Consider the following 24,275-nt stretch of genomic DNA (forward strand, 5'->3'; position numbering starts at 1 on the left):
CTAGCACGAGTCCCTGCTCAACCATTTGGTTAGACTTCACGTGTTGTTAATGCTATTGTTTGATCCCGAAAAGCCCAAACGACCATCTATTCTCGTTCCAGTTCTCTTGTGCTTTCTGTTCATGTCTCTTTTACTCCTAATGGACCACAAAATTGTGCTAGATGACTTCATTACCTCGAACATCCAGTGTTCCAAACAACCTTATAATCCCAGTTTGACTCCGTTGCATACAAAGAGGTAGCTCATCAAGTTTTTTTTTAAGAATCCACTATTCCCATGCAACCTTTTAATCCCAATTTTGTTCCATTGCATACACCAAGGTAGTTAATTTGCCTTTTATGATGGAAATATGCTTCACCTAATGAGGAATCATGCATGGTTGCACACCAGACAAGACAAACGAAAGAATTTAAGCTTCCTTGGTATATTGTGATGAATGGCTGCAATACACTACACATGGTTGATCCGGTGAGAAGCATGATTTACTCAACAATGATCCTCATGATTTATAAGCAATCTTTTTTAATAGAAAATCAAATTATGAGTGAACTCATGTTTTTCTAAGTACTGAACATTTGTACTTGTCATCGTTATTTTAGGTTTAGCCAAGGGTTGAGATATCTCCACTGTCTCTACTCAACGTAGTTTTCATCTCATGTCACTTCACTGATATATTGTCAATGTAATAAATTAAAAAAAAACTCACACTCATTTTCAGCTTTTTCATCAATTTTTTCTTAGATGCTTACTCTAAACAATATTTCTTTCAGACAAAGTTATTTGTCATAAAATTATACTATGTTTCATAAACTTTCTAATGTTTTTAAACATCAAATTATTTGTTACTAGTTCCGTGGCAAAGCGCAGCCGGGTGTCATCTAGTTTTGGCAACATTTCAGTCCAAGACATTTACTCAGGACTCCTATTGCACCAATTAGAAAACGGCACACCAAGATTTCATAACTTCCAGCCACCACTTGTCAGAACACCATGAGAGGATTATTACAGAGAGTATGAAAGAGAAATGATAACAAAATTTCTGAAGTTCATTGCTAAGGGACCCAGAATGGAATTCCCAAGGTTTGATGGCACTAATCCAGGAGGATGGATTAGGCAATGTGACAGACATTTCCAGATGACAGGAGCACCAGCTGAGTACAAAGTGATTTAGCACAACTCTATGCAACTGGAAGAGGCTTAGAAGATCAGGGCTACTCAAGAAGTAGCTCGTGTGGTCCCAATTTTATGCTAAAATATTACATAAATTCTCAGCCTCTACTTCGTATGATCTGGATGAAAGGTTTAACACATTCAAGCATAACAACCTGACAGTGGAGCAGTATATTGAGCAATTTGAAGACCTTATAGAAGTTGTTCAAGAAGAAAATCCAAATAGCACAGAACAATGGTTTGTTAAATGTTATGTAAATGGGCTAAGATCTCACCTGAAATACCAGTTTAGGCCCTTGAGACCCACAAATATCATTGATGTTTACTCGTTAACTGTTGATTTAGAGAAAGGAGCACTTGCCAAAGCAAAGTATACTCAGTTATCTTCCTCTGGCAAGTATGCAACTTCTTATACAAAATAATTCACCAGCAACCTAGATAAACCAACTAAAACAAAACTTCCAATAGTAACTCAGAGACCAAGGGAACCAATAAAATGTTGGATATGTGGGGACCAGTGGCACCATGGACACAAATGCAAGCAGGCTCCAGTTATACATCTGTTAACTCATGAGGACCCCATAGAAAATCAACAACTACCAGAAGAAATAGAACAATAGGAACAAGAGGAGAAATCACAAGGGGAAGATCACTGCATGAATATACCCCTTAAAGCTATGCAATCTAAAAATGTTTGTTCTATTCCCATAGTACTAAATATTGGGGGCAAATAAGAAATTCACTTGTGGACTCTGGTAGCAACTCTACCTATACTAAACTTGAAATTTGCTCTCCAAACAAGTTGTACAATTATCAAGGACGAGACTAAAGTGGTGTCTGTAGCTGGGGGAGGCAAACTCTGGTCAAGATCTTATATACTTTTCACTTCCATTACTGCCGGTACACATTTATTTCAGCAAGCATTCAGAATTTTAGATCTCCCTGGCCATGACATAATACTGGGTTGTGACTGGCCAGCAAAGCATAGTCCAGTATCTTTTAGTTACAACCAAGACAACTATCTCTCCTAAAGGACAAAAGACACTAGTAACCATTCCAACTTGTGATAACATAGCTACAACAACAGGCATTGAGCTTTGTGAAGTGAAAAATGTCAGAAGGGGGAGCTCCTACATTTTGTACTCATACATGACACTACCCTCAAGATCCCCTCTGCAGCTCAGTTGTCAAAAATAACACAGCTACCGGAACAATACCAAGAATTTTTCAAATAACCTACTGGTCTTCCTCCAAAAAGGGATTGTGACCATACCATTCCACTCAAGGAGGGCACTATACCTCCAAATACAAGACCTACAAAATATCTCACCTGCAAAAGGATGAATTGGAAATACAAGTGAAACGTTTACTCATGTCTAGGATCATAAGAGAGATCCACAATCCCTACTCTTCTCCAACAATCCTAGTAAGAAAAAAAAGATGGATCCTAGAGGTTGTGCATTGACTATAGGTGATTAAATGCTGCCACAATAAGAAATAAGTACCCAATACATGTAATTGAGGACCTCCTAGATGAACTCCATGGAGCAACGGTTTTCTCCAAACTGGATCTTAGATCTAGTTACCACCAAATCAGAATGCATGACAAGGCTATCCCTAAAACTGGATTTAGAACCTACTTTGGGCACCATGAGTTCCTAGTCATGCCCTTTGGGCTAACTAATGCCTCTGGAACCTTTCAATCCCTCGTGAACAACATCTTTGCAGATGTGTGAGGAAATTCATATTGTTTTTATGATATCTTGGTTTTCAGCAACACACATGAAGAACATGTGGACCATCTATATGTTGCTTTGGACCTTCTCAAAGAACACAAGTTGTTTGCCAGCTTTTCAAAATGTGTGTTTGCAGTGCCCCAAATGGATTACCTTGGACACATAATTTCTGCTGAGGGGTTACTACTGACCCCTCAAAGGTTGCTGGTTAAGGGCATTCCTTGGTCTCTGTGGCTATTACAGAAGATTTGTTAAGGATTTCGGCACCATTGGTAGGACCTCCATGATGTGTTGAAGAAGGAGCAATTTTACTGGACCGAAACACAAGGGACAATATTTCAACAACTCGAAGTAATTTTTACATATGTGCCCACATTGGCTATACCTGATTTCTCAGAGCCTTTTGTGTTAGACACTGATGCTTCAGGTACTGGTATGGGAGTAGTCATGATGTAGAGGGAGAGACCTGTAGCATACTACAACTCTAGCTTATGCCCAAGAAATGTTGCACTTATCTACCTATGAAAAGGAGACCCTAGCAATAATTGAGGCATTAAAAAGGTGCAGACGAAATTTCCTTGGAAATGAATTGATCATTAGAACTGACCATCAAAGCCTGAAATTCATGACAGACCAAAGGATATCCTTAAGTATTCAACACAAATCAATGTTGAAGCTACTGGAATTTAATTTCCACCTGGAATACAAGAAAGGAAAATAGAATATTGTGGCAGATGCATTGTCCAGAAGAAACTCCTTAATGGCCATTTCCCTAGTTACTCCTAAGTGGATAAAAGTTGTCGAAAACTCCTCCGGACCACGCACCTAGGCAACACGCTGTCCACCTCCATCACCTGCCTCCGTGGCGACGACCTCTCCCACGCAATAGTGGCACTGCGACTGCCCGCGGTCGCATTGGAGAACATCCGCCTCAAGATCTTGCTGGCTACCAGCTAGGTCAAGCCAGTACACACAACGTCCGTCGTGCGACATAAAACAACGAACTTATAAAAAACACAATCATCTTAAGGAAAAGACGAAAACAACCACGAAACATACCGACTTGACACACACCGGCTAGCACAAGCTAGGCTTGGCGGCCGGGTCCATTAAACGATGAGAGAGCACACAGCCGGGCGTACGGGCATGCTCGACTCAAACAGAATGACTCAGCTGGCAGGAGCGAACCACCCCAACAGAGAGGGCCCCTGCCCGCAAGTCAGTGTCAGGGGCGGCACGCATGACCCGCCTATCGTGAACGAACGAGCCTGGCAAGGGGTGAAGACGCTGATAGGCGGGCATAGCCGGCCCATCGCGTGCGGGGCCATGGCAACGCAAGGCCCGTGAGTCCGACCACCCAACTAGAGCCCAAGTAGAGACGATGACGCTGATAGGCCAACAAAACCTGGCCGTCTAGCCCTAGGGGGCGGGATGCATGCCTCCACGCGCGAACCGGCGGGGGCGACGAACGCCCCGCCTGTCGCGACTGAACTAGCCCAGCGCAAAGCGATGACGCTGACACGCGGGTCTGGCTGGCCCGTTACGCACGGGGCCATCCCAACGCAAGGCCCATGAGTTGGACCCCAGCGAGAGACAAAGACGCTTACAGGACAACGAAACCTTACCACCTAGCCCCACAAGGGCGCGATGCACACCTCTGTATGCGAGCCGGCGTAGGCGGGTGCGACACCCCCCCTCCTATCGCGACTGAACTAGATCGGCGCAAGCGACAACGTCGACATTTGGTCCTGGCTCATGCGGGCAAAACACACCGCGACCCACCCGTCGCGATCAAACATGCCCGACGTAGGTCGAAGACGCCGACTGATGGGCCGGGTTGGCCTGTCGAGCGCCGGGGGGGGGGGGGGGGAGGGGGAGGGCGCGCGCGGGCGCGACCAGAACCGGCCCATGGCGGTTGCCCCGCGCGCCCGCGATCCACCCGTCATGGAGCTCCGAGGCGGGTTGTCCGGGTGGGGGCTGTCCGGACAGATCGGATGGCACAGAGAGCCCCTAAAAGACCTCGCAGCACGCAGGACGGTGAGGGTACTCTTGCCCTCGAATAAGACAGGTACTGCAACATTATTTATATATATAGGAGTATTATATATACAAGTAGTAAACGTAGTACAATTACAACATACGGAGTATATGATTATGATATATATTCCACAACAGGAAACAGCGATAGTAAACTGAGACTCAAACCGACACGTACACACGCGTGGATATTAGTAGGAGTAGAAGATAAACGCACTACCATCCACAGAGGTAGTTTTATTCTGTTATTTGTTTTTTGCAGGCTGTTTTATTCTGTTATTATACGAAGTAACTACTCGACAAGCTACCTACCCATCGAGATTGACAACGACACTCACACTTCAAGCGTATACATACGTACGTACCCAGGGCCAGGAAACAGCTAGAGAACTTTCCCACGCAACTGGCTTCGAGCAACCTGGAATCCATGGCCGGGGAATACATGGTCTCAGGCGTCGGACCATGTGACGGGCACCTCGCCGATGTTGCTGTCGAGCCCGAGCGCCTTCCACACGGCTTCGGAGGTGTCCACGATATTGGTCTTGCAGCCGTGGTTGGAGTCGCACTCGTCCACCACCTTGGCCTGCACGGTGCGCCCGTTATGCTTGCTGGTGATGTTGATCATCTTGCCGCACCGGCGTCCGCCCGCGTACCACCTCGTCGACAGCGCCACGATCATGTCCTTGTTGCTGTGGAACTTGCCGTCGCACTCCGACGGCGGGCCGCCCTCCTGGCCCTTCTCGAAGCCGTTCACCGTCATCACGCCTGGGGTGCCGCCGCGGCCGCCGCCACCACCGGTGCCGCCCGGCGAGGGGCAGTGGGGCTTCTTGTGCTTGTGCTTGTGCAGCATGCCCGGCACGGAGTCGTCCTCGCTGGCGCACGGGTCCGGCTTGGCGTGGTGCCGGGCCACGGCGCACGTCGACACCTGCAGCAGGATTACAAGGATGGCCATGACTACAAGCTTGGCGTTTGCCATCGCTAAACCTCCTGCCTGGTAAGTACTAGTAGCATTTGCTAGCCTAGCTTTGCACTTGACTTGGCGTGCGTACTTGGTTCTGATCAAGCTGCTTCGAGGAGTTTATATAGGCGCATGCACGAGAACCAGCTGCAGTCCAAGCACGGGATGCGCCGTACTTAATTAGTCACACGTGTGCATGGCGGCATTTGTGTGGCTCCTAACCTGTCGGGTAAGAGACCCCAAAATAATCGTTTTGTGTAGATAGATGAGTTTTGCTGAGTAGGATACTCGCTCGGTGTTCTCGATACAGAACAAAAATGGCTGCGTTAGAAGACAACTGAATTGTAGAGAAGAGTTCGTTTGGATTACGTGGTGTCGCTGGTGTTACAGCGGTAATAACCGAGGGCAGAACAGAGCAGGTCGCTCTTGGCAGAGAGATCGTACCAAGGAAATTACAGGATCCAAGCGGATTAATCGTCAGGTACTACGATAATACATTAATACTACTAGATAACAGAGTCAAGTGTATGGTAGTTGTTGGTGAGTCCAATGTGTAACTGTTGTTTAATAATCACGTGAGCCGTCTTAGGGATGTTACACCAAAAACTACGATACACATTGGACACGCGAGAGCTTGCACTTCATGAAAGGGAGAACGAGATTTTTTATGTCAGAATGGGATTTTCAAAGAAATAATTCAACAACCTCAGCTTGCACATAAGCAAGAAAACAAACTACTCCAAAATGCAATAGCTACTACTCAAACATCTCTTGAGCCAAAAAAAAACACTCATCCTAAATAGACATAGCCAACCATTTGGCATGAATGGTCATCTATATAAAAAACAATGAACAAAAAATAGACATAGCCAAACCGCAACGACCTAGGATGACATGCTCTAGGAGGGCCACTTCTCACGGCTGCATGTAAACATGTTGGGAAGATGCACCGGTTACGCTCCTTCCAAAAATTCCGAGTGAAATCCATAAAACCACCATAATGCATGCATCATTAGCAAAAAAAAAAAAGCACACCGCATATTTGTGACAAATTGCACATAACGCAACTTGACAACATAGTTTAAGAACAGGACTGGACCGCCGGTCCGACCGGAAAAATCCCCTCCGCCGGGCATGAACCTGGACTCCGCGCCCGGCTCAGATGGTTTGCCGGTCCGCTTCTTCCAATCTTCCATGAAGCCCGAGGTTATTGGCCATGTTCGAGGAGCTCTATGTGGGTGTCCTCGACATTTCCCAGCAAAATGTTGGCATTATCTCTCTAGTTCCTAAGGTGTCTGGAGCCTCTGACATTTGCGAGTTCTGGCCGATCACTGTCATTAATGTGATTCTCCGAATCTTGTCTAAGGTGCACGCCAATAGCTAGGGCGCCCCCTTGGCTGATCGTCTGACTCATCCAAACCAATCGGCTTTCATCCAAGGTTGTTTAATCCTCGATGGGGTCCTCGTTTTTCACAGGGTCCTCCATGTGGTGAAAACTAGGCGTCGGAAAGCCGTGTTCCTGAAGATCGACTTCCATAAAGCCTATGACATGGTCCACTGGTCCTTCCTTCAGGAAGTTTTGCTCTGGAAAGGGTTCGCTGACCGATGGGTGACCAGAGTGATGTAGTTGGTCTCCAGTGGACACACGGTGGTCAACATTAATGAGCAAGTGGGTCCCTTCTTCCCCACCTTCTACGGGGTTAGATAGGGCTTTTTCCCCATTCTGTTTAACATGGTGATTGACACTCTTGCTGTCATCCTTGACGCTGCAAAGCTAGCCAGCCATATTCGAGGGGTTGCCCCACACCTCATCCCTGGCGGTGGGGTTTCCCTCCTCCAGTATGCCAATGATACGATCATGGCCGAGGGCTCGAACCTTGATATTGTGAACCTCAAGCTCCTCCTGCTGTGTTTCCAACAGATGTTTAGCCTCACCGTCAACTTCACTAAAAGCGAAGTCATGGTGTTAGATTATTCTGATGGCGAGAGGCTTAGCATCGCCAATCGTCTGAACTGCCCACTGGGATCCTCCCCCACGTCCTACCTGGGGATCCCCATTAGTGATTCCTGGCTCTCTATTTCCGATCTTCGGTCGTCTGTAACCAAGATCTAGCAGAGGGTTGAGCCTTTGCAGGGCAGGTGGCTCTCCAAGGCTTCTCGAACGATGTTGATTAACTCGTCCTTGTCGAGCATCCTCATGTTTATCATGAACTTGTGTAGCCTACATGAAACCCTCCATCATGAGATTGCCAAATTCCAATCAATTTTTTTGGGCAGGTGATGGCAATATGCAAAAATACCATATGTTACGGTGGACAGAAATATGTAAACCCAAGGACCAGGGTGGCCTTGGATTATGCCGTAGAAGCGCATGAACATCATTTTGTTGACCAAATGGTTGTGGCGCATTGCTAATAAAGATGGGGGACTATGGTTGGACATTATCTGGGCGAATACCTTCAGGGCCAATCGTTGGCCTTCTGCCAACGATCGTGAGGCTCCCAATTCTGGCAATGCATAATCTAACTGCTCCCTATCCTTTGGATTGGGTTGTTGATCTCGGTGGGGTCCGGATCATCGACCCCTGTTTTGCTTTGATCGTTGGGCTGGTGCCCAGCCCTTCACAACTAGATTTTTGACTCTGTTCTGCATCTGATGTCCCATATCTCGGTTAAGGCCCTGATGGATCTAGGGAACCTAGCTTTCCGTCATGTTTTCAGCCCCCTTGAGGTCATGGCTTGGGATGATCTCCTGGACTATGTCGCACTTCAACATCGAGCCTTGAACTGGATGCGATCTCTTGGCGCCTTGAGAGTTGTGGTCATTTATCCATCAAATCGCTATATGGTGCTATTACGGTTGTGCCTGGACTGGATCCTCTGTCCCAGCTCTGGTCAGTCAAGTTGCCACTAAAAAACTGGATTTTCTTGTGGCAATGGATTCACGATCGAGTTCCTTCAGGCTGGAGGTACTCAAACATAATGGGCCGGGGGACAACACATGCTTCCTCTGTGACACGGAGGGGGATTCTAACCACTTCTTCTCCACGTGTGCCTCTGCTCAATTCCTTTGGAGCTACTTCCATGAGGTTCTTGGTGGTGGTTGGTGCCATTCAAACTTTCCGGATCTCTTCGAGGAATTGCTAGCTTTCGTGATTGGGACACACCACATTAGGTAGCTGGCGAACTGGAGGCTTGCTTGGACGCTTTGGACAATTCATAATAAGCTTGTCATTGAGAGTTCTCCCTGAGAAGGCCTACTAATGCTATATTTAAACTCTATGGTTTCTTGTAGCTCTGGAAGCCTCTTAGCCGCTCCTTCAACCACGACGCTGTCGATGTTGTGGCAGCTGGTTTCCGAACGTTGGTGCTTCGTCTGTTGCCACCCTTGTCGCCCCCTCCCCGGATCCTGACGTTGGCGCTTCGTCTGTCGGCTATGATTTTGTTACGTACATAGTGGCAACACTACAAACACATATTATTCGTCTTTCTCTTGAATGGGTGTGTATGTGGTCAATAAAGGGGACTGATCAAAAGAGCTCGAAGGAGACAAATATCAAAGGTCTATAGTTCCCAAACATTAAGCCACAATGAAACTCTATGTATCATCACTTATTTGGCATAATCCCTTCATGTTACAACCAAAGTTTTAGTAAACAATGATTGAAATAAAGTGCTTAAGAGCCTTGAGGATGAGATAATTGTGGGTGTGTTTATGAGCATTAGAGCATCGTGTTTTTCGACATGCTTTTCACTCCCTAACCTTTGTTTTTATGGCTCTATCAAAGAAAACTCTTTTGTGCATTCCCGGCAAGCAAGTGTTGTCTAGAATAAATAGAATGCAGTGTTGCAAAGTTGTTTTATCTAGTAGATCAAAGACTTTGTGTTGATTATCTTTGCTTCACTAACACTTGCACAATAACCATGCCACCGCTACAGATATGCTAAGTTTTCAAGTCAGGAAGCGGAGGGCTATCTAGGCATACCGATCGTAAGTGAACCAAAACCTTCTCGTTATTTTGGTTTAAACAACTGAGTTCCTTATGATTCGGATTTCTCTCTATGTTGCTCGAGGACGATCAAGTTTAATCTTGGGGGAGTTGATCATCCACCCTTGTTTAAACTGAGATATTTCATTTAAAAAGAGATATTCGCTCTGATATTGCTACTAATGACTAATGAATGCAAAATATTCCCTAAATCCTATCTTTGATGTGTTTGTTGGGGAACGCAGTAATTTCAAAAAAATTCCTACGCACACGCAAGATCCATCTAGGTGATGCATAGCAACAAGAGGGGAGAGTGTTGTCCACGTACCCTCGTAGACCGAAAGCGGAAGCGTTATGACAACGCAGTTGATGTAGTCATACGTCTTCACAATCCGACCGATCCTAGCACCAAACGTACGGCACCTCCGTGTTCAGCACACGTTCAGCTCGATGACGTCCCTCGTACTCTTGATCCAGTTGAGGCCGAGGGAGAGTTTCGTCAGCACGACGGCGTGGCGATGGTGAAGATGAAGTTACCGGTGTAGGGCTTCGCCTAAGCACTATGACGATATGACCGAGGTGTGTAACTGTGGAGGGGGGCACCGCACACGGCTAAGAGATTATCTGTTGTGTGTTCTAGCGGTGCCCTCCCCACATATATATAGGTGGGAGGGGGAGGGAGCAGCAGGAGGCGCGCCCTAAGTAGGAGGAATCCTACTTGGGGCCTAATCCTATTCGGCCTCCCCCCTTTCCATGTTTTCCGGAGGGAGAAGGAAAGAGGAGAGGGGGGAGAGAAGGAAAGGGGAGGCCGAATTGCCCCCTTCCTTTCTCTCCTCTCCCTTTCCTTCCCCCACCCTATTCGGCCATATATGGGGCGCACCAGCCCACTAGGGGCTGGTCTGTCCCGCCCTAGGCCCAATAAGGCCCATATCTTGGCCGGGGGTGCCCGGAACCCCTTTCCGGTGACCCGATACGTACCCAGTACCCCCAGAACACTTCCGATGTCCAAATACTATCGTCCTATATATGAACCTTTATGTCTAGGCCATTCCGAGACTCCTCGTCATGTCCGTGATCTCATCCGGGACTCCTAACAACCTTACATCAAAACACATAAACTCATAATACCGATCGTTATCGAATGTTAAGCATGCGGACCCTACGGGTTCGAGAACTATGTAGACATGATCGAGACTCATCTTCGGTCAATAACCAATAGAGGAACCTGGATGCTCATATTGTCTCACACATATTCTATGAAGATCTTTATCGGTCAAACACTCAAACCGCATAACAACATATGTTGTTCCCTTTGTCATCAGTATGTTACTTGCCCGAGATTCGATCGTCGGTATCTCAATACCTAGTTCAGTCTCATTACTGGCAAGTGTCTTTACTCGTTCCATAATGCATCATCCCGCAACTAACTCATTAGTCACATTGCTTGCAAGGCTTATAGTGATGTGCATTACCGAGAGGGCCCAGAGATACCTCTCTGAAACACGGAGTGACAAATCCTAATCTCGATCTATGCCAACCCAACAAACACCATCGGAGACACCTGTAGAGCATCTTTATAATCACCCAGTTATGTTGTGACGTTTGATAGCACACAAGGTGTTCCTCCGGTATTCGGGAGTTGCATAATCTCATAGTCTGAGGAACATGTATAAGTCATGAAGAAAGCAGTAGCAATGAAACTGTAATGATCATAATGCTAAGCTAACGAATGGGTCTTGTCCATCACATCATTCTCCTATGTGATCCCGTTCATCAAATGACAACACATGTCGATGGTTTAGGAAACATAACCATCTTTGATAAACGAGCTAGTCAAGTAGAGGCATACTAGGGACACTTTGTTTTGTCTATGTATTCACATATGTACTAAGTTTCCGGTTAATACAATTCTAGCATGAATAATAAACATTTATCATGAAATAAGGAAATAAATAATAACTTTATTATTGCCTCTAGGGCATATTTCCTTCAGTGTTTCCATAGGAAATGGGCTATAAAGGGAAGAAATCATGTGGAATATACAAGGGAATGGAAATGAAGAAAGAAGAAATCGCCAGGAGGTCCACCTGCGAAGACAGGGCAAAAGACGGCGTTCCATATGAGCGCTTGCGCCCGTATGGTGTAGAAACCGAGGAAGATTTTCTACCTAGACAACTTTTATAAACGGGACCCCATCGAAATGTCAACAGGGGAGCGTCGACAGAAGTGAGAACAGAACCATCTTCATCATCATCCACAAACCCTAGCCGTCGCCATTTCCATCTCCATAGCCACCATCACCATCATAGTGCTTCCTCATCTAGTTCATACTTGTAATCATGCATCGCACACGGCATCCATTGTAAGCCATATTTGCAATCAATTTATCTTCAAGATGTGTTCTTGAATGTTTTCTTCTCGTGATGTGACCTCCATGTGTGAGTAGTTCGGTAAGGTATGGGACATAGGCCTTGCAACTGTATGTATTTATTGTGGGGGTCAATGGAAGGACTTTGAACTAACATCTCATATGTGTGAAATAAAAATTTCCATAGATGTCTCTTGTCTTGTGTGTGATCTTCTTCCCCGCTGGTACCCAGGATCATGGAGATCAAGCACCAGTGAGGCTAGGAGCAAGGAGACCCTGTAGTGTTATACGGAACACCAATACAGTAGGGTAACATGGATCCTATCATTGGGAATTCATGAGGTGTAGTCATTAAACACCCAAAGCTCTCGTCTGATTTCATTATCTTAATTATTGAGGCAACCCCACGCGACGGATAGGGCCTCCAGTAGGACAACTGATTCTTGATGCAGGACTCGTGCCAGTCAAGATGTTATTTCCATCTCCAACGTATCTATAATTTTTTATTGTTCCGTGCTGTTATATTATCATTCTTGGATGCTTTACAATCATTTTATAGCAACTTTATATAATTTTTTGGGACTAACCAATTGACATAGTGCCCAGTGCCAGTTGCTGTTTTTTGCTTGATTTTTTACTTCGCAGAAAATCAATACCAAACGGAGTCCAAACGCAGCGAAATTTTTTGAAGAATTTTTCTGGGCCAGAAGACACATGATGGGCCAAATAAGTACAAGAGGGGTGCCCCGAGGGGGGCACAACCCACCTGGGCGTGCCTGGGGGCCCAGGCATGCCCTGGTGGGTTGTGCCCACCTCCGTGGCCTCCTGCACCGCCTCTTTACTCTATAAATACCCCAATATTCCAGAAACCCTAGAGGAGTCGACGAAAATCAATTCCAGCCGCCGCAAGTTGTCACGGGATATCCACGGCCACCTATGGGACCAGGAGGCCCCTTGCTGGTTCGGCAGGGGGATGGCGCGTTGTACAAAGAGCGGAGCAACGCACGGCACCACGACAAAGATCACACGAGCAATTTACCTAGGTTCGGGCCACCGCGAGGCGTAAGACCCTACTCCTGCTTTTTTGGGTTGATGGTGGAATGGTAGTGGTGAAACGTAGTACACTTTGCCCGACAGGGGAACCGTAGGGCAGCAACGACTACACACGTATGGTGGTGCGGATTACTCAACTCTCTAACCCCTCCTACGGGTGCCATGGGCCTCCTTTTATAGATTAAGGGGTCACCACAATGGCAAAGTGGTCATTATCCACTGATATGATAGCAAACAGTGCTATCATACCTAACTCTATGGGCTGACAGGGTGCATTAAATGCACCGCTTAGTGTCACATCACTGGTTGCCCGGCAAGGCTTACCGGGCTGTCTTGCCAGCTTCGCCCCTGTTCCCTTGACACGTCGCAGGACAGGTATCATTTGTAGGCTTCTTCTGTAGGAAATGGCTGCCATGTGGCGAATGGCTGCCACTTAATCACCTTGCGGCTTGACACCGCACTGATCGACGACGTGGGTCGTGCTTGAGTGGTTGGTGGGGTGGTTCAACCCTCGTGAGCCCCAGCAGACCTTGCCGGGGAGCCTTGATTGCTCGCTTTTGGTGGTGGCCTTGCCCCTTGCCGGGCTCGCCTGCTCGGCAAGGGAGGCCCTTCTCTTGCCGATACCTTGCTCCTCTGGCTTGATCTTGGTTTTTCTAAGCCGCATATTGGCTCTTCGAATCTCTTGGTTCTTCAATCTCTGACTTGAGCTGGTGCTTCAATCTTGACCTTGTGCCTGTGCACAGTTGGGCAACGGACCCAGGGTTTGTTGCACCGACAGAAGCCCCCGGGTCTGCCCCGAACACGCTGCTGAGCGTCGTCGGGGTAGGGCCTAATACGTGCACAGGCGGGATCGCTGAAGGGGTTGGCCCCTTGAGGTTTCTTTTGCTGCTTCATTAGTCTTGATTTCGGGCCATTTTCCGGTTTCCCCGCGCGTGGTGTAAATACAATAGTGGTGGGGCTGCTGCAGTGATGGCCCATGAATGACTTTAACGCAACGGGTGGAAACTGCCAGTTTACTCTTCCCACCGCGCGCCCTTATCCTTAGCCATGTATGCTGCATGCATCGCGCGCACGGCGTAGGTAACGGAGGCGCGTGGCGCGGGAGAGCATCTTGAGGTGGGTTCGTCCGCCTTGAATTGGTGGAGGAAGACGGTGGCCGCCCGTTGATGGAGCAGTCCCCCTCCTCGTCTCGCCTATAAAAGGAGGGGCGGAGGATGTCGGAGTCATCCATCTTTGTAAATTTCTCTTCTTCTTTCCTTGTCCTCTGCTTCCACCGATGATGCCGAAGAGAGGAGCCTGGGGTCAGCCCCGGGCTTCTGCTTGGGGCCTCCCTCGAACCTAAGAGGGAGGTTCGGGCGGCGCGGCGCTGACGCGGGAGTGGCAATCCCGGTGCGCTTGCCACCGGGTCGCCCGTAGCCTTGACTTCAGTGGGAGGGGACGTGGCCAACACCACGTCACGGCTCGAGGTGGGCACGACGCGTGGTAGTCGACCGCTCCTCATTCTTCTTCCTTTGGCGGCATCGGGAAGGGGCCATAGGAGAGATTTGCCGCTGACAGGGACGAATGTGGCTCCTCCTGGGCGCGGTCGTCTCGTCGAACAGGGAGGCTCCTTGTCTTCTCACACGTCTTCAAGACGTGCGGTGACTTCTAATGCTAGGGCTCCCGGGGACGACCATGCTCTCTGTGGGAAGGTTTAGAGAGCATGGTGGTCGTGCCGAGGTCTTCGGGTGGTAGTGATGTGGACGGCAATGGCAACCCACGACGCGTCAAGAACGGGGACGGCCATTCTGACGAGTCGTGTTTGCCGGTGATTCCGTGCCTCCCATCTGGCCCTCCGGCACCGTCACCATCCACGCCTGCCCTCCGGTTTCTTCCTCCTTGCTGGGGAGAGGCGCTGTCCTGATCCTGGGGAGGCGCCAAATCCCAGCTGTGCCCGCCTCCGGTCCCTTCAACCTCTTCCTGTAGGGGATGGACAAGGGAAAAGGCGTAACGGGGAACTTATCTTTTTTCGATCTTAAAATTGTAGGCAATTGCCAAATTTTAATTCAAATAATGTAATCTCTCAAGTCCATCTTTGTGTTGTGTAATGCTTGTACCTGTATTAGCATATGAATGAAAAAGATGAACCTTGCCGGGAACCCGTGCATGTGTATGTCCATGCAGAGGTGGAGTGCCTCTTCAATAAAAATAAACGAGTTTTCCCCGGCAGGATATCCTGCCGGCACCCTATTTGTCTGTCGGGGAACAGATAGAGGGGCCAACCCCCCGCCAGCTCCTTTTTATCAAAGGCTACTGTGACCATCCTGACTAAATCAACGTTCGAGTCATGGCCGGGAGCACCTAAGTTTCAAAAGAGAGGCGAGGTTTTCTCATGCAAAGTTATAGCCTTACAGAACACTAATGGACAAGAGGCAAAACTTATATGTTCGGCTTTGCCGGGGATCGCTGTGTCGCGCAATCTTCTTATCCTTGTCGAAGCCAAGTTCACGGCAGGAACCTGCAACTCCATGTAGATGAGAATGAATGCAGGATGCAATCCTATCTATATGCATATGCAAATGCTCATGAAATGCTTATGCAGTGATCTTGGTGTGCTCATGCAGTGATCTTGGTGTGCTCATGCATGCATGCATGCAATCTTAGGTGGGGCCCCCTACAACACTTCTTTATTTTCTCTTGCACGGGGTCATCGCCCCGACTTTGTACAAGGGGTTACATGCAGCTGAGGCAAGGCCTGTACAAAAGGGTGGCTGTCGGGCAGTGCCCGACATCCTCGCGCCTTACAGGTAGTACTTACGGAGATGCTCAATAGTCCATGAGTTTTGCAACTGGGTGCCATCTCCGATCTCTAGACGGATCGCGCCGGGTCTGGTGACTCATACCACCCGGTAAGGGCCTTCCCACTTCGGTGATAACTTGTTTGTACCCTTGGCAGACTGAACGCGCCTAAGGACAAGGTCACCTTCCTCAAAACACCGGGCATGAACCCTGCGGCTGTGATAGCGACACAGGGCTTGTTGGTAGCGTGCAGCATGCGTAGCAGCCCGGAGACGGTTCTCCTTGAGTAGCACAGTGTCGTCACGCCGGTGCTGACCTTGCACTACTTCATCGTAGGCAAGCACTCGAGGGGACCCGTAAATGAGTTCCATGGGGATAACTGCTTCTGCCCCATAGACCAGGGAGAAGGGAGTCTGCCCAATAGCTTGGTTAGGTGTCATTCTGAGGGACCAGAGAACTGTCGGGAGCTCCTCGATCCACCGCCTGCCGTGCTTCTACAGCGTATTGAAAGTTCTTGTCTTGAGTCCACGTAGCACTTCAGCGTTCGCCCTCTCAGCTTGTCCATTGCTCCGGGGGTGTGCCACAGAAGCGAATGAGATCTTGCATCCGAGGGTACGAACATATTGCATGAAGGCGTGGCTCGTGAATTGGGTGCCGTTGTCAGTGATGATCCTTGACGAAACTCCAAAACGACACACCAACTCTTTCAAGAACTTGATAGCCGACTGAGCAGTCACCTTTCTCACGGCAGTCACTTCCGGCAACTTTGTAAACTTGTCAATGGAAACGAACAAGAATTCAAAGCCCCCGATTGCTCGGGGAAAGGGGCCGAGGATATCGAGCCCCCAGACCGAAAATGGCCATGATAAAGGGATTGTCTGAAGGGCTTGGGCAGGCAGGTGTGTTCTCTTGAAATGGAACTGGCAGACTTCACATGTCGTGACGAGCTTGACCGCATCTTGGAGGGCTGTGGGCCAATAGAATCCTTGCTGGAATGCTTTCCCAACTAATGCCCTTGATCCAATGTGTGAGCCGCACATTCCTTTGTGAATCTCAGCCAGCAGTTCCTTTCCATCTTCCCGGCAGACACACTTCAATTTCACACCGTTGGGCCTTCTTCTGTACAGAGTGTCATCAACAAACTGATACATATTGGCCCTCTGGGCTGCTTTCTCAGCTTCATCTTGGTAGTCGGGAAGTTCTCCGGTTTGGAGGAAGCGGACGATGTGCCTTGCCCAAGTTGGAGCCTGGGGCTAACCAACGAGGACTAGTGGCACCTCCTCTGCTGCGGGAGCACCAGCCCCGTTCGCGGGGTCCATAGGCCCGACTGGAGGGGGTGGTCCGGCAGGCTGTGAGTAGTTGTTTCCGACAGGGTCCCTGCCGGGAGCGGACGGCTCGACCGGGAGAGGCTTACCGTAGTCCAACTTTCTCCTTTTCCGGGCCATTGTGGCTGGTGACACGGAGGGCTGAGAGAGATGGAGAACAAAAGTTCCTGGTTCCACGGGAAGCTTCTGCGCAGCACACTGAAGGAAATATGCCCTAGAGGCAATAATAAAGTTATTATTTATTTCCTTATTTCATGATAAATATTTATTATTCATGCTAGAATTGTATTAACCGGAAACTTGATACATGTGTGAATACATAGACAAAACATAGTGTCACTAGTATGCCTCTACTTGACTAGCTCGTTGATCAAAGATGGTTGAGTTTCCTAGCCATAGACATGAGTTGTCATTTGATTAACGGGATCACATCATTAGGAGAATGATGTGATTGACTTGACCCATTCCGTTAGCTTAGAACTTGATCGTTTAGTATGTTGCTATTGCTTTCTTCATGACTTATACATGTTCCTATGACTATAAGATTATGCAACTCCCGTTTACCGGAGGAACACTTTGTGTGCTACCAAACGTCACAACGTAACTGGGTGATTATAAAGGTGCTCTACAGGTGTCTCCGAAGGTACTTGTTGAGTTGGCGTATTTCGAGATTAGGATTTGTCACTCCGATTGTCGGAGAGGTATCTCTGGGCCCACTCGGTAATACACATCACTATAAGCCTTGCAAGCATTGTAACTAATGAGTTAGTTGTGAGATGATGTATTACGGAACGAGTAAAGAGACTTGCCGGTAACGTGATTGAACTAGGTATTGAGATACCGACCATCGAATCTCGGGCAAGTAACATATTGATGACAAAGGGAACAACGTATGTTGTTATGCGGTTTGACCGATAAAGATCTTCGTAGAATATGTGGGAGCCAATATGAGCATCCAGGTTCCGCTATTGGTTATTGACCGGAGACGTGTCTCGGTCATGTCTACATAGTTCTCGAACCCGTAGGGTCCGCACGCTTAAAGTTCGGTGACGATCGGTATTATGAGTTTATGTGTTTTGATGTACCGAAGGTAGTTCGGAGTCCCGGATGAGATCGGGGACATGACGAGGAGTCTCGAAATGGTCGAAACGTAAAGATCGATATATTGGACAACTATATTCGGACTTCGGAAAGGTTCCGAGTGATTCCGGTATTTTTCGGAGTACCGGAGAGTTACGGGAATTCGCCGGGGAGTATATGGGCCTTATTGGGCTTTAGGGGAAAGAGAGAGGGGAGGCTGCGCCCCCCAAGGCTTAGTCCGAATTGGATTAGGGGGAGGGGCGGCGCCCCCTCCTTCCTTCTCTTCTCTTTTCCCTTTCCTTCTCTCCTACTCCTACTACTTGGAAGGGCTCCTAGTTCTACTAGGAAAGGGGGAATCCTACTCCCGGCGGGAGTAGGACTCCCCTAGGGCGCGCCATAGAGAGGGCCAGCCCTCCCCCTCCTCCACTCCTTTATATACGGGGAGGGGCACCCCTTGGAGACACAACAATTGATCTCTTGATCTCTTAGCTGTGTGCGGTGCCCCCTCCACCGTAATCCACCTCGATCATATCGTAGCGGTGCTTAAGTGAAGCCCTGCATCGGTAGCATCATCATCACCGTCATCACGCCCATCGTGCTGACGGAACTCTCCCGTGAAGCTCTGCTAGATCGGAGTTCACGGGACGTCATCGAGCTGAACGTGTGCTGAACTCGGAGGTGTCGTACGTTCGGTACTTGGATCGGTCGGATCGTGAAGACGTACGACTACATCAACCGCGTTGTGCTAACACTTCCGCTTTCGGTCTACGAGGGTACGTGGACAACACTTTCCCCTCTCGTTGCTATGCATCACCATGATCTTGCGTGTGCGTAGGATTTTTTTTTGAAATTACTACGTTCCCCAACACACACTTTGACAGGTGATCAGCTACGCTGTTTTCCGCATGGGGTACGTGCTCTGTTTGTAACCCGTCAAAGTGCTCCTCCAATCTCCTCACTTCCTCGACGTATGCTTCCATCAATGGGCTTTGATAATATTTGTTGACTTGGACTACAAGCTGTGAATCTCCTCGAATGATCAACTTCTTGATTCCTAATTCTGCTGCAATCCTGAGCCCGGCAAGGAGCCCCTCATACTCAGCTGTATTGTTGGTGGCTTCTTCCTAAGCACAGTGCATTTGGATGACGTACTTCAAGTGCTCCCCGGAGGGGGCAACGAGAAGCACGACAGCCCCTGCACCTTGTAGGAAAAAAGCACCATCGAAATACATAATCCATTCTTGGGGTGATTCCTTGCCGGGGAGAGCTGTTTCTGTCACTTCCTGATCAAGGGTTGGCGTCCATTCTGCAATAAACTCTGCCAGCGCCCTGCTCTGGATAGTTGACATGCTCTCAAACTTCAAACCAAAGCTGGATAACTCCAAAGCCCACTCCACTATTCTGTCGGTAGCCTCAGGGTTTCAAAGTATCCTTTGCAGCGGAAAACGAGTGACAACCGTGATCTCATGGGCTTGGAAGTAGTGGCGCAGTTTCCTTGAGGCCATGATGAGGCCAAAAATCAACTTTTGCATGTTAGAGTACCTTGATCTAGCCCCTTGTAACAAGGAGCTGACGAAGTACACTAGGCGCTGCACCACTTTATTCCTCGCTGCGTCCTTGGGGTTGTTCTCGTTACCGTGCTCATCGCTGTTCTGATCCCTTTCTGATTCTGCCGTGATCTGTCCACTTTCTGCCTCATCCACTTCTCGCTGTGCTACCAAGGCCGCATTGACCACTTGGTTGGTTGCCGCCAAGTAAAGCAGCAATGGCTCTTGGGGTTTGGGTGCAACCAAGGTAGGCACAGATGATAGGTAAGCCTTCAACTCCTGCAGAGCTGCATCTGCTTACGGGGTCCACTTCATAGGCCTTGCATTCTTCAAAATTTTAAAGAACGACAAGGCGCGCTCGGCAGACTTCGAAATGAATCTACTTAGCGCGGCAACGCATCCCGTCAGGCACCTCACATCCTTAACTGTCCTTGGTGCTTGGATCTACTCAATGGCCTTGATCTTGTCGGGGTTAGCTTCGATCCCCCGATGGGACACGAAGAAACCAAGCAACTTGCCAGAGGGGACACCAAACACACACTTCTTTGGATTAAGCTTCAAGTTGATCTTGCGCAGGTTAGCAAATGTCTCCTCCAAATCCTAGATAAGAGTGGTCTTATCCTTGGTTTTGACCACTATATCATCCATATAGGCTTCTACGTTTCTATGCAACTGTGGCTCAAAAGCAATCTGGACTGCCCTTGCAAAAGTGGACCCGGCACTCTTTAATCCGAATGGTATGCGGAAAAAGCAGTACATACCACATGGGGTGATGAACGATGTCTTCTCCTCGTCTTCTTTGGACATGAAGACCTGGTGATATCCAGAGTATGCATCCAGAAAGGTGAGCAAATCACACCCTGAAGTGGAATCCACAATTTGGTCGATGCGCGGCAAGGGAAATGGGTCCTTCGGGCAAGCCTTGTTGAGATCTGTGAAATCAATGCAAAGCCTCCATTTCCCATTTGCCTTCCGGACTACCACTGGGTTTGCTAACCACGTAGGATGCAGTACGCCTCTGACCAAACTAGTTGCCTCCAGTTTCTTGATTTCCTCGGCAATGAACTGTTGCCGCTCCAAGGCCTGCTTCCGGACTTTCTGTTTGACAGGTCGGGCATGTGGGCAGACAACAAGGTGGTGCTTGATTACCTCCCTGGGAACACCTGGGATATCAGATGGCTGCCAGGCAAACACATCGATATTCGCCCCAGGAAGGCAATGAGCGTGCTTTCCTATTTCTCATCGAGAGTGGCACTGATGGTGAAGGTGCCATCAACGCCAGCCAGCCCTGCCGGGACGTTCTTCACTTGGGGTGCAGCAACCTTGGATCTCTTGCTGTTGGAACACTCCGGCACATCGTTAACGGGTGTCGTGCACTCGGAGGGGGCACGATTCCCGGACTCCTTTCTGGAGGTCTACAATCCCCTTTTCTCCCTTTCCTTTCCTTGGCGAGAGCCGTCGCTACCGCTGCCGCTGCCTCTGCTGCGACTGCATCCCGGTACATCTTGTCTACGTAGATAATTACATCCTTCTCATATGATGGGATAGTGATGACTCCCAGTGGCCCTGGCATCTTCAAGGTGTTGTAAGCGTAGTGGGACTTCGCCATGAACTTGGCCAGGGCCGGGCGCCCAAGAATCCCATTGTACGGCAGGGGAGATCGACCACATCAAACACAACCTTTTCAGTCCGGTAGTTCAGCTTTCTCCCAAACGTCACCGGCAACATAATCTTCCCCTTGGGACGGCTCTTGCAGGGGTTAACCCCTTGAAACGTGCCCGTAACCTCCAACTCTTCTTCTCCAATCTGAAGCTTGGTGATAACTGCTGGGGAAATCAGATTGAACCTGGCCCCGCCATCCACTAACATCTTTGTGACCTTGAGGTTGCGGATTGTTGGGGAGACCAACAACGACAAGCACCCTACCGCAGTGGTGCGTCCAGGGTGAACCTCCTCATCAAAAATGATTGGCGCGGGACCATTTGAGTGGTTTCCGGGCCTCTGGTACTGGCTCCACAACATTGACCTCCCGTGCCCATTGCTTGAGGTAGCGGTGAGAGGCGTGCAAGGATGCACCCCCATCAATGCATAGGGATCAGTGGCTTTCTGAAACTCCTGCTCACTGGTTTCCTCTTCATACCCTCCATCACTCACATCATCGCAGATTTCCTTATCTTGGCCCCTGGCGGGCTTTCCTTGGTTCCGAAAGGGTTTGCCGAGGCGATTCGCTTCACCGCCTTGGCCCTTTCCACCAGCGGCATTCTGACCTTTTTCCTTATCACGCTTATCATATTGCTCTCTGTCTCTTGACAAGTTGCTCAACCTGGTAGCACTCCTGAAGGTCGTGGCCCTTTGTCCGGTGGATCTTGCAACACGGGCCATCGCCTTTCCCGGCTTTCTCGGCGGCAACGGCTTCTCGGCAGGCTGTGCAAGTAGCAGCTTCTTTGTCGGGGGCCTCAGCCTTGGCCTTCTTGTCGGTGCTGGGTGTGCCTGAACCTTCCATAGTCATCACTGCCTTATCTCTCGGTTTCTTGCTGCGCTTCTTGCCCTTCCTTTGACTGGTTGATTCATCTCATCCTCTGAAATGCAATCTTCCTCTCCAGGCAATTTCCTTCCTTCCTCCATCCGAGCACACTTATCCACCAGTGTGTGTAGCTCCTTCACAGTCTTGGGCAACCGCACATTCATCTTAGAATGAATGCGACGGTAGTGCACGTTAGACTGGAAGGCTGCTATAACGGCCGCCGGATGGATATTTGGAATATTCTTATGACTTTACTAAATCTTTGTAAATACTTACGAAGAGTTTCTCCTTCCTTCTGCTAGAGAAGTTGCAAGTCGCTGGGCCTGCCGGGCTCTTGGTGGCCACCGGTGAAGGCACCGATGAACTCGTGGCACAGGTCCGCCCATGACGAAATGGAGTTCTCCGGCCGGTGCATCAGCCAAGAACTCACGTTGGACTTGAGGGCCAAGGGGAAGTAGTTGGCGAACACCTTCTCATCTCTTCCCCCGGCAGCTTGAAAGGCGATGGTGTAGATGCTCAAGAATTCTGCCGGGTTTAGCCTCCCGTCGTACTTCTCGGGTATCTCTGGCTTGAACGTGCGAACGGACGGCCAACAGACTTGCTGCAGCTCTCGTGTAAAGGCAGGTCAGCCAACCTCGAAAGGCAGACACCCGCCGACACCGAGCGCAGGCTCGTCGATGTTGAAGCCGCCGCACCCGTCGGTCGGGCGGGGGTCGTTGTGACGCCGATCGATGACGACGCGCGTGTCTCCCCGCCGCCTATCCTCCAGGGCTCGACGTTGGCCTGGACGTGCTCGAGGGTCAGAAGAGGCCATCGAGACGTCGTCGGGGTCTTGATTCAACTGCGCTCGCGCCGGCTGCCATGGTGGGGACTGCACTGTGGGGACGACCCCCTCTGTTCGCCCAGCAGTGTGAATGGTTGTTGTCGCTTGGGGAGGTCGTGGCGGGCCAGCTCACCGTGAACCCCCAGCTTCGGCGAAACCGAGCAGGCTCTAGATGGTGGCACGCCATTCATCCATCTGCTTGGCCGCTGGCGGAAACCTCGGCAGCAACTGAGCTCGCGCCATAGCCTCCGTGGCAGTGCTTGGCATTGATGTTGATGACGTCGACCGCACCGTTGCCCAACTCCCGACGGTGCCAGCAGTGGCGACGGTGGGTGTGTCGCGTCCACGCTGCTGTGGGACGACCACCTGGGCAGCGGGCTCACGCAGCAGTGGTGCTCGGTGGTCAGCGGCTCCATCGAGCGCAGCGGTCTGGTCGACTCGTCCGGGAGGAGGCTGATGTCTACTACGCAACCTTCTTCTTGTAGACGTTGTTGGGCCTCCAAGTGCACAGGTTTGTAGGACAGTAGCAAATTTCCCTCAAGTGGATGACCTAAGGTTTATCAATCCGTGGGAGACGTAGGTTGAAGATGGTCTCTCTTAAGCACCCTGCAACCAAATAACAAAGAGTCTCTTGTGTCCCCAACACACCCAATACAATGGTAAATTGTATAGGTGCACTAGTTCGGCGAAGAGATGGTGATACAAGTGCAATATGGATGATAGATATGAGTATTTGTAATCTAAAAATATGAAAACAGCAAGGTAACAAGTGGTAAAAGTGAGCGTAAACGGTATTGCAATGCTAGGAAACAAGGCCTAGGGTTCATACTTTCACTAGTGCAAGTTCTCTCAACAATAATAACATAATTGGATCATATAACTATCCCT

The 24,275-nt window shown here is 49.2% G+C and overlaps 1 protein-coding gene across 1 annotated transcript; it reads right to left on the reverse strand.

Moving 5' to 3' along the window:
* Positions 1-5,146: 5,146 nt before the first annotated feature.
* On the reverse strand, positions 5,147-6,994 carry LOC109745694 (putative ripening-related protein 6). The gene has a single exon (XM_040402993.3). It carries the CDS (start codon positions 5,917-5,919, stop codon positions 5,392-5,394), a length of 528 nt encoding a protein of 175 aa, XP_040258927.1. The 5' UTR covers positions 5,920-6,994; the 3' UTR covers positions 5,147-5,391.
* Between the last annotated feature and the right edge of the window lie 17,281 nt (positions 6,995-24,275).

Source organism: Aegilops tauschii, chromosome 1 (assembly GCF_002575655.3).
Source record: "Aegilops tauschii subsp. strangulata cultivar AL8/78 chromosome 1, Aet v6.0, whole genome shotgun sequence".
NCBI classification, from domain to species: Eukaryota; Viridiplantae; Streptophyta; class Magnoliopsida; order Poales; family Poaceae; genus Aegilops; species Aegilops tauschii.

Excerpts from the sequence above, each read along its gene's own strand:
- LOC109745694 (XM_040402993.3), bottom strand. The coding sequence starts at position 5,919 with ATGGCAAACGCCAAGCTTGTAGTCATGGCCATCCTTGTAATCCTGCTG.